This window comes from Lactuca serriola, chromosome 5 (genome assembly GCF_051521515.1).
Source record: "Lactuca serriola cultivar US96UC23 chromosome 5, Lser_US96UC23_V15, whole genome shotgun sequence".
Taxonomy (NCBI): domain Eukaryota; kingdom Viridiplantae; phylum Streptophyta; class Magnoliopsida; order Asterales; family Asteraceae; genus Lactuca; species Lactuca serriola.
This window is the reverse complement of record NC_136412.1, coordinates 348695455-348706597: the sequence shown is the minus strand read 5'-3', so window position 1 is coordinate 348706597 and position 11143 is coordinate 348695455. Positions and strand designations below refer to the sequence as shown.

The 11143-nt window shown below is 32.7% G+C and overlaps 2 protein-coding genes across 2 annotated transcripts; one reads left to right on the top strand and one right to left on the bottom strand.

Moving 5' to 3' along the window:
- The first annotated feature begins 530 nt into the window (after positions 1-530).
- On the top strand, positions 531-5586 carry EMB2762 (CCAAT-binding factor). The gene is made up of 16 exons (XM_079003888.1): positions 531-702; positions 1439-1855; positions 1935-2027; positions 2187-2260; positions 2366-2427; positions 2534-2585; positions 2706-2806; positions 3222-3310; positions 3419-3520; positions 3638-3696; positions 4044-4218; positions 4303-4476; positions 4592-4679; positions 4819-4876; positions 4993-5098; positions 5203-5586. The coding sequence occupies exons 2-16, from the start codon at positions 1466-1468 to the stop codon at positions 5311-5313; spliced, it is 1734 nt and encodes a 577-aa protein (XP_078860014.1). The 5' UTR covers positions 531-702; positions 1439-1465; the 3' UTR covers positions 5314-5586.
- A 2192-nt stretch (positions 5587-7778) lies between these two features.
- LOC145052110 (uncharacterized) lies at positions 7779-8655 on the bottom strand. Its single transcript, XM_078999915.1, has 3 exons — positions 8387-8655; positions 8097-8259; positions 7779-8003 (listed from the first exon to the last, which is right to left on the bottom strand). Exons 1-3 carry the CDS (start codon positions 8509-8511, stop codon positions 7875-7877), a joined length of 417 nt encoding a protein of 138 aa, XP_078856041.1. The 5' UTR covers positions 8512-8655; the 3' UTR covers positions 7779-7874.
- Between the last annotated feature and the right edge of the window lie 2488 nt (positions 8656-11143).

Sequence of the window (11143 nt, the reverse complement as noted above, 5' to 3'; positions counted from 1 at the left end):
TTGTAAAATATTATTTAATACAGTATCGTCAATTTCTCGAGAAAATATTTATGGTATATTTTTAATGGATTTAATTGAAAAAATCAAAGTTTATTTCCATCCATTCATTATATCAAATTCTTTGATCACTAATTATAATGTTTAGTTGTAACTTTGCAACTTAAGCTGTTGATTTTTATCAAATATATACGTCAATTCATATCATTTTTATTTTTATTTTTATACAATAATACATAAATGTTGATCTGGATTCGTTAATTATTTATAACAAAGTCATAAAAATATTAAAAAATCACTTTGAAGTTTAAAAAAAATCAGTTTATTTAGATTTCAGTTTATTTTAGTAGCCCACAGATGTTAAAAAAACAAACAGTCTTCTTTTTCCAGACTGCAGTCTACAAATGTGCTCGGAGACCGCAGACATTTTATCCACCAAAAATCAAACAATTTTAGTTTAAGATGAATTTACCTTAGTTTCACCAGAATTTACCAATATACCCTTGACCTAATAAAAACCTTATACAGATGCTACGCAAACCCACAAAAACAGAGACGCCTCCATTGCTTCTCACGTTCGTCGGCTCCTCAAGCGAGTCCTGCCCTGCTCGCCGCCGTATGCCATCGCCTCCCCTGTGAAGCCACCGGCCGGAGACCCTGGCACCCAACAGATAAGCCGGAGACCTTCCCACCCTATAGCTACAGGTTCGCTTTTCTTCAATTTTTTTCCTGCTCTCGGTTTCTTTTTTTACCTGCTTTCTGTTGAAATCGAAATCATTGAGTTCAAGGTTATCAATGTCGTTAGCGATGATTCATTTTGCTTATGTTTGTTCTGTTGAAATCAAAATCGTTTGAGTTTTGTTGAAATAGAAATCTATGTGATCTCTGCAACTTTTAGATATATGTTTGAAATCAACAGGGAACAAGATTAGCCAAAAGAGTTTTAACATTGAACCTGTTCATAACAGTAGTACCCAATGTTTCAGTTCAATTTTATGATAAGATGCTCATAATCTGTTAAAATCTGTTCTTGTCAAGCCTTGTATTTGTATTTGATCATCTTTGCACCTTTTAAACAAACCTCTTGTCTGTTCATATACTCATTATGCAATGTCTAAAAAAGATTTGTTGCTTTCATGAATCTTTCTCCCTTTGAAGAAAAAAAAAACATATTTCATTTCTTATTTTATAGTTTAGGTTAAAAAGAACCTATTACTTCATAAGCATGTAATCTTTCGTTTCATCTTTCACACTCTGGAAGCATAAATATTACTGAACACCTCTTTCTTGCCCACATTAACAAAGATAACTCTTTAAGCATGTAATCTTCCACTACTTCATTTTTCATTCTCTGGAAGTTAATAGTACCAAACAACCCCTTTACAAGTTAGGTAGCAAAAATTTGGTATTTTCCATTTCTAAACTATCAAAAATTTCACAGATTGTTAGGTAACAAGTTTCTCTATCAATGACGTCCATTCAATCATCATCAAAGAAGCGAAAGAACAAAGGATTGGGAGACAACAATAAGAGGAAGAAGAAGCATCAAGATCTTTCTGATGTCAGAAAACTGGGTGAACAGTTGCTCTCATCAAGAGCTCACATTAACAACCTTCCTCTTTTACTTAATTTCCTCGATCTGAAGTCCTCCTATCCTCGTGAATTCCTCCTTGAATCTCTTCTTTCTCTCCAATCCTTCTTCACCCCACTTCTTCCCCAACTCCCTTCTTCTTCAGCTAAACCTACTGAAGATCCCGAATCGATTTACCAGACATGGGTTCGTTCTAAATTTGATGACTTTGTTCAATGCCTAATTCAGCTAGCACTTTCTCCATCACTTGATGAAGAAGCTCTCAGAGTAAGTACTTTTAATCTTTACTTGTCTATTTTTACAAACTTGTGGAGTGTAATTCTTGTTGAATGATGTGGAATATCAGGAAGTGGTGATGGATACTTTGATGGAGTGTGTGAAGGTTGGAAATGCAGGGACCTTTCATTCTTCTATATACCATAAATTCATCCATAGCCTGGTGAGTTTGTTACACCCTTTTGAACTGTTTATATGCACACCCATTCATCAAAACTACCCCACTAATTCTTTTCTCTAATGCTAAACCTTAGCCTATTTTTTCCGTTGTATGTTTGTTGCAAAGTTGATTGATTTTCTTAATATCTTTGATGTTTTTCAGGTTTACTCTACAGAGGAGTATGATACTTTGTTAAATTTGCTTGTAACAAAGTATTTCAAGTACATTGATGTCCGGTAAAAAGATTTAATCATTCATGATAAAATCACTCCTTTTTTTCTTTTCTCTAGCTTATTCCATCAATTCTTTTCAATAACCCTTCACTCTTTCCTATGTGGCAGCTATTTTACTTACATAAGCTTGGAAAAGATAACTCGAACACTTGATGTTAAAGATTGTCAAGGTACTTTTGCACATGTATATTAATAGTTTTAATAAAAGTTGAAAACAGCTTTTGTCATCATTGTTTTCACTATTTATTGGATTCTAATGAGCTAACTATTCACCAGACACTGATCCTGAAAGTGCAAATACCAAATTAGAAAGTCCAGCAAGAGCAAGGTCATTCAAACCACTCATGCTTGTAGTCATTAGCATACTGTTTATTTATTTTTCAAATTGTCATTATGTTTTTAAGTTAAATCTGACATGAAACGTGATAATTTGTTTGTTTAAATGCAGTGGGCAGCTTTTAGTCTGCAATATACATCATGTGATATCTAAGATACCACCCCTTGAACAACTTGGTGAAAATTCTGAATATGAAATGTGGAATGGATCAGGTGACTTTTTATATTCTTACATAATAATAGGGTTACAAAATTAGGAACATTATTTTGCATTTACAACATTTTACTTTGAAAAATTTACCCAATTATAACAATGTCTTCCAAAACCAAAGCAATTTTTAGTGCTATAGTTGGGTAGATTTTCATAGCAAGAAAAGGGTAAACCGGATTTTCATAGAAAAATGTTTCAATAAGAAAAAAAAATTAAAGTACAATGCTATACATGGGTAGATTTTTCAAAATGTAATGTTTTAATAAGAAAATAAATTGTTAGTACATGTACAATTTTGTAATAGAAAAAAAAGTGGGATGCTATAATGCACAAATAGATAAAAATACGTTGTTATTTCTTGCATTTAGCTCTTATGTTTCTACTATAACTCTGTGTATACTTTTTTCTAAATGTTAGGTGTTTTCTCCAAAGAAGGTAAAACAAAATCCAAGAAAACCAAGGGAACAGAAGAAAAACAGGGTGAGGTCAAGAAGTCTAGCAATGATGTAAGTTTTTCATTTTTTTGATCTTTAATTTCCTTTCTAGCATTTATAAAAATTAAAATATATGTATCGTCAAATTTCAAATTTACTCCTTTCTTTCATTAATGGCAGGTTGCATCTTCGGCTAATATTTCCAAAAAGATGAAGTTGAAATTCTCTAAAGCATGGATGTCATTCCTTAGATTACCACTTCCTATCGATGTCTACAAGGAGGTAGATTTTTAAAAGCTTAATCATTTATTTTTTGTACATTATCCACTCAAAAGTATCAAAGCCAGAGTAAAAAAAGCTGAACGAGAATATGACTTTTCTTGACTTTTTCGTACTTAGGTTCTTGTTGCCCTTCATCAGACAGTGATCCCTTATTTGTCTAATCCCATTCTGTTATGGTGAGTCCCATTTGAAGATTTTTCGTTTCTTAGATATATACTATACCTCTTTTTTTGTCAAATGCAAGAAATAGCAATGTACTTTCGTTGATTTGTTTATTATAAAGCTGTACTTCCAAAAATCTATCCATTTATTCCAGTGTCTTCCAAACACACTGCTATAATAGGGGGCATTTTTGAAAGTATTAATGTCCTAATAAGATAAAGGGTTGGTTGAATAAGAAAAGAATTGAAAGTACATTGCTGTAACAGAATTATTATATAGAAAGAATGAAAGTAAATTGCTATTTCTTGCATTTGCTTTTTTTTTTAAATTTTAACAAGAGTGGTTGGATTGATATATGCAGTGATTTTTTGACAAGATCTTATGACATTGGAGGTGTTATAAGTGTCATGGCACTTAGCAGCTTGTTTGTTCTGATGACAGAACATGGTTTAGAGTATCCCAATCTTTATGTGAAGCTTTATGCTCTTCTAGAACCTTCTATTTTCATAGCAAAACACAGAGCCAAGTTCTTCCAAGTGAGTTCTGTTTTGCTTCTCTCTTTATTTTATATATATTATTAGTGTTTTTTAAAATATGAATTTGTGTTTGTGTTTTTGCAGCTTCTTGATTCATGTCTGAAATCGCCACTTCTTCCAGCTTATCTAGCTGCTTCTTTTGCTAAGAAACTAAGTAGGCTAGCACTTACAGTCCCTCCTTCTGGAGGTCTTGTTATTATTGCTCTTATTCATAATCTTTTGAGAAGACATCCTTCAATCAACTGTTTAGTCCACCAGGTAACAGATTTAATCATTATTTTCTATATCTTTTACTTGATGATAGTTTTTATATGTACTAGAACTAGATTATAAGCTCCACCTTGAATGGTTTTATTTTTTTTATTTTTTCCAGGAGGATGATGGTGAAACTGAAACTGTCAAATCAGGCATTGATCATTTCAATAATGAGGAAACTGATCTTCTTAAAACCAATGCTATGAGTAAGTTTCTGCAACATACTTTCTTTGAATTCTGCATTATATTTATAGCATATCCTTCTACTTACATTTATTTTTGGCAAACTACAATGTTTTAAACAAACAAATGAAAATGAGTTTCTCATTTTTTTTTTTTTTGCAGGGAGTTCTCTATGGGAAATTGACACCTTGCGCCACCACTACTGTCCTCCTGTGTCTAGGTATGTATGTATGGATAAGTAAATCAGGACAAATTTGTAAAAGTATTTCTACATTTAAGTCAAAAAGAAATGCTACTATTTATTTATAGTTGAAGTCCATTTTTGTATTTGTGTAGATTTGTTTTGTCGCTAGAAAATGATTTGACAGTTAGATCCAAGACAACCGAAGTTGCTATAAAGGATTTTAGTTCAGGTTCATATGCAACCATATTCAAAGAGGAGGTAATATTATTATTTATATATGTTCTAGATTTTCAAAGTTGACTACTTTTTTAGTTTATAGTAAAGTGTGATTATAAGTTGGAGGGGTTGTTTGTGAATTGCAGATAAGACGGAGGGTTAAACAAGTACCCCTGGCATTCAACAAGACCACACCTACTTCCTTGTTCTCAGAGACTGATTTTGCTGGTTGGATTTTCCAATCAAGTGATTGTTAACAAAGACACTCTTGTAATAGGAAATTGATGCTTCCATTTTCTTTTACTTGTTTTGTTGTCATTTTTTATTATTATGTAATACATGAGTTTTACGTGATTTAACTTATCGATGTGATGTGTTCATGTGATGAGAAACATTTGACAACATCATGTCAAATATTATGTATGGATACTGTAATGTACAGAAATTCAAGGGATTTGAAGCCAAGCTCATCCCGCACTTTTGTTTTTTTGAAAATTTTATTTTAAATGATGAAAGTATTTTTTTCTTTATGCTAAATTTTTATATAACGATTATAATTTGTGTACATATATTTATTTAATGAATATAATTCTAAATAAGTAAGACGGTTAGTTAAAAGTATAATATAGTTAAAATAGTTAGTAATGTGTAGGTGTAAATGTAGTTAGGGAGGAGGGAGTCGTTCCCATTGAACCCACTGCCACATTAGCTTTTCTCTTTGATTTTTCTTCATCTTTCCGAACCCACAACACATGGAAATCCTATTTTTCTCAACCCACTTAATTAAAAAAAATATATAAAATAATCAAGGTAAAATCTTAATTAGCAATAGAGTTACCGTCGGTACCACTTCGTCTTCGGCGGATTGTTTAATTGGTTTCACGAACCCACTTCATTCTCTCTCTCTCTCTCTCTCTCTCTCTCTCTCTCTACTTTCTCTCATTTTCTGTTGTACCATATGTTTTAAGACTTGTACCTTAGTTGTTTAGTATTTTTTTTTAATTGAGCGGGTTGAAAAAGATAGGATTTCCGTGTGTTGTGGGTTCAGAAAGATAAAGAAAAATCAAAGAGAAAAGCTGATGTGACAGTGGGTTCAATGGGTTCAGTGGGAACGACTCCCTCCTCCCTTAGGGGTGCAAATGAGTCGAGATTGAGTCTGGCTTGGCTCATACTCGCTTAAGTTGTACAAGGCTCGCGGTCCGACTCGATTCGGGCTTTCTTTTACTGAGTTCGACTCGAGCTTGTAAAGAATTATACAAGCTTGATTCAGGCTCGAGCTCGACTCATTTTTTTTGTGTTAAGTGCCTAAATGAACTTAAGTTCGGTTTGAACTCTTTTACTAATAACCTGAATTCATAATTTCCCAAATGTTTTTTTATTTTAATATATATATATATATATATATATATATATATATATATATATATATAAAATAATAATAATAATAATAAACTATATTATATATAGGTTTGTTTAGGCTCACGAACCTAATCGAGCTTAGTGACGTAAGCTCGAGCTCGAGCTCGTTTAATAAACCGGCTTAAGTTCGGTCGTGCTCGTTTAAAATCGGTTCTAAGTCGAGCTTTTAACGAGACGGTCCCGAATAGCTCGGCCCGGGCTCGTTTAAAGGTATAGATTAGTTAACCACTACATCTATATTAACAGTAGAGTTAACTAATCTATATCTTTTGTATAGTAATCATATTTGAGTTTTTAATTATTTTGAATGATGTTTTTCCATCTATTACAACAGTTGGATTATAAGTTTTTTGGTATGTAAAGTTAACTAATATGTCATAATTGAAGTGTGACATCTATACTCTTGGACTATAAGCTTTTTGATATGTAAGGTTAACTAATAATCTAATATGTCACAATTTTGAAGTGTGTTCGACATGTTGGTGTAGATGGTCTTATAGCATCCAAAATAAAACATGGTGTCATAATAAGAGATTTCTTTGGTCAACCTTTTCCAGTAATTAGCATAAAATAAAAAAAGCTTATAAGATCTCCAATAAAGATTTTTCAATTTGCTTGTTTATGTATTTGCATAATTTGTAAATTGGTTGACAATCTACCGGATACACCACAACTATTGAAAGTACCCACGACAAGAGCTTGTAAATTTACAAAAATCTTTCTTTATTTAATATATTATCAAAAATGCTTCACAACAACAAAACCAAAAAATAATAATAATAATAATAAATAAAAAAAATCCATACAGCATTCACACAGAATGTTCATTTAAAATTAGTAATTAAAATACTTATAAATATTTAAAATTAAGCTCTATATCAATATAAATAGTTTAAAAGGCTAATTGATAGCTTTTTAATTAAAAAAAAAAAATAAAAGACTAACATTTAATTTTTCATGTTCAAGACGTTTGATAGCCTCTTATGTCTTAAACTCTTAATTATTCATAACCCTCTTAATTGTTAAGAGAGTGAATGTATATGAATAAAAAATATCATAATTTTTCACCAAATGTTTTTTCTTCTTTTCTTTCTATTTCACATGGCAGATTGACATTTCCAACCATTTAAAAATTCAGATTAACAACATATACCCTAAGTGTTAGTTTGATATTATAGTGTATTTGACTTCTGATGATTGTAGTTTACATTAATGTCCTTATTCTTTTAATTTCAGATAATTACATACAAGCGAACATCCCATATATGAGTTTTATGAAGAAATGGTGAAACGATAACCTCAATGAAAAAAACAAAATATACTACTAGTATATAATAAAGTATTATTTAACACATGACCCACCACAACCCCCCACGCACACACAGTGTATGCACAAGATTCAACGCGACTTCACAAAGCTTCCCATCCTCACCACAATCCCATCGATATCGCGAACATATCCCACCTTCTGCCCCCATGCTTTATCCTCCGGCGGGCACACCGCCTCCGCCCCATTCTCCACCGCCCTCTGCAATTCAAACCGTCATATAAACAAATCCAAAATCTTATCATATATAAACACCAAAAAGGCAAATTAATTATCAGACAAACAGACAAACACCTTGTATGCAGCATCCACGTCTGCATAAGCAAAGCAAACCTCAAGTTGGTTCCTTCTGGTTTTCGATTTCTGTTCCTGAACTTCTCCGGTGAGATCATCCGTTTCATGTTGATGCACCGGCGTAAACGCAATTGTTGTCTGTCCGCTTTCTAGCTCACCCCATCTATCAACAACCAACCACGACATGTTTCATTTCGTGTCTGATTTCGATCCATTGATGAATTCATTACACCATATGCATAATAATCAAGAAATTATGGATCGATCCATTAATGAATTTGTTTATATACCTGTGGGAATCGTCCAAACGGCGAACAGGGTATCCGAATGCCTTACCGTAAAACTCGACGGATTTAGCAACATCCTTGACGTAAACCACCGTGTATGCGTAAGCCGGTTTCAGATCTGACGCCATTACGATCTAATTATGAGTTTTTTCGTTGTTTTGATTTGCGCTGAGTTTTAGAGAGACATGCAGAGAATGAGAGAAGGGAATTAAATCAATTGATGAAGATGGATCGGTACTGACTAGGATCCGGAGGACACGTAGCTGATTTCATCACACGTTGCTTTTAGTTATACATATTTTGTCTCTAAATGTTTTAAATTAAATATAGGGAAAAAAAACTTATAACGATAATTCAAAATCTTTCTAAAAAATATCATTCAAGTTTAGTCTCTTCAATATACATCATTCAAATAAGATCATTGTATAAAAAACATCTTCGAACTACATATTTTGTTCAAATGTCACCATTATAATAATCGACATTTAACGGTAAAAATTAATTAAGGAAACAAATATGAGAAAATGACTCAGGAGGGTAACTATGTTTCAAAATCGATCAAAAAATATCATCCATGTTTGGTCTGTTCAAAAACAACATTTAAATAAAGTCTTTGTACAAAAAACACCAACAAACTATATGTTTTGTTCAAATATTACCCATTGCTAACCAGCTCTTGTAGGTTAAATGATGATTTGACTTAACTATTAATATATGTCATAGTAATCAGTGACATGACATTAATTGATACAATCCTCTTTTAAAAATTGATTTAGGACTTCTTCATAAAAGAACAACAAAAATTTGTGAAAACAAGGGGATACATCTCCATAAGTAGCTCAAGGAATGAAGATGCATAATAGTTGCAATACATTCTAGTGTAGTCATGACTTGTAGCCATGCAAGATGCAAACAACAACAAATACATTTCACCATATTACAAATTGACATACATATTTAAAAATATATATTGGTCTTGTTATACTATCCATAGCAAAACCTTATATATATTCAAAAAATGAATCATATAACCAAATAAATATATAGTAAAAGGACATGATAAAGCTTTCAGTTAAAGTTACCATTCGGCTGAGACAAACCCCCGAACTTTTTACCAAGATTAGTCTTTGTAGTTGATGTCCAAATTCGAGAAGGATGCCTATATCCACAAGGGTATGTATGTATCTTCAAATATTTTCTGTGTCTTTTTAAATGTGTAAGCTTGACTTGGTGATCATCGATTTAGTAGAAGAATAAACAATAAGAGGTGAAGAAGAAGTCATTCGTTCATGAAGAAACCCTAATTCGATTTATAAAAAAAGAAATATATCAATTAATGTCATATCACTAATTATCATGCCATGTCATAATAATTAGGCGAAATCATCATTTAACCTGCAAAAGTCGGTTACTAATGAGTAACATTTGAATAAAACATATAGTTTGTTGGCGTTTTTTGTACAAGGACCTTACTTAGATGGTGTTTTTTTAACAGACCAAACTTGGATGATGTTTTTTGAACGTTTCTTGAAACATAGTTACCATCCTGATTCATTTTCCTTTGTTTTTTTGTCTTAATTAATTTTTACCGGTAAATGTCGGTCACCATAAGGTGACATTTAAACAAAATATGTAGTTCGTTGGTATTTTTTTTTACAAAGACGTTAATTAGATGTTTTTTGAACATATCAAACTTAAATGACGTTTTGTGAATGATTTTGAAACATAATTACCATTATAAGTCATTTTCCCTTAAATAAATGGACGATGGTACTTTCATTACAATATACAATTTTATCACATACTCCCATGCCTTTTTATCTAGTGAAACAAGTGCATGTACACATCATTACTATCTATATACAATAAACAATTAGGGATATGGTGTACCTCATACAAAATTTATAGTTAAAGGGAAAGGTTACGACTCATTATTCGTCATTCTCTTTAGCTACCCATTTTTGTAAAGAAACATAGGCTAGTGCTTCCTGGAACTCTATAACCACATAACATATCAAAGATGTCATGCCCTCACACTACAGTAACCATCGTTCATCAGTGGTGCCCTTAAATGGGTAAACACCTATTGAAAATGCAACACATCATTTTCTAAGTGTAGCTTTCATCGGAGATACAACTAGGTAAGTCAAAGCCACGCTAGAGCTTGCATAAACCACAACAAGAGAATAAAAAACATACAAACAACTTTAAGATGAGCACACACTTTCTCACTAGACTCACTGATGTCTCTGTAATTATCGTTGTAAAAAGTAAGCAAGATCTCATCGGAGATCCCACATATATTTTTCTCCGACAACAAGAATTCGGAATCTATCTATCTATAACACCCCCCCCCTCTGGCACGTATCACAATATTGTCTGCTTTGGGCTCCCGACACGACAACTTCCCAGGGGTCATCCCTGGATTGTTCTCGCCCGGGCACGCTTAATTGCAGAGTTCTTATGGGATCTACTGCCCTCATGGCTTTAAAACGTGTTATGAAAGAGAAGGTATCTACACCCCTTTTAAGGAATTCTTAGTTCTCCTTCCCTACCGATGTGGGATCAGATGCAATAAATAATGGGGGATGGAGGCGGGCAGGTTAGCTACACCTGATCCCACATCAGATGGGAATGAGAACTAAACATTCCTTAAAAGGGGTGTGGATACCTTCTCTTTTACAACGCGTTTTAAAGTCGCGAGTGTAGCAGATCCCATAAGAAGTCTGCAGTTAAGCATGCCCGGGCGAGAACAATCCA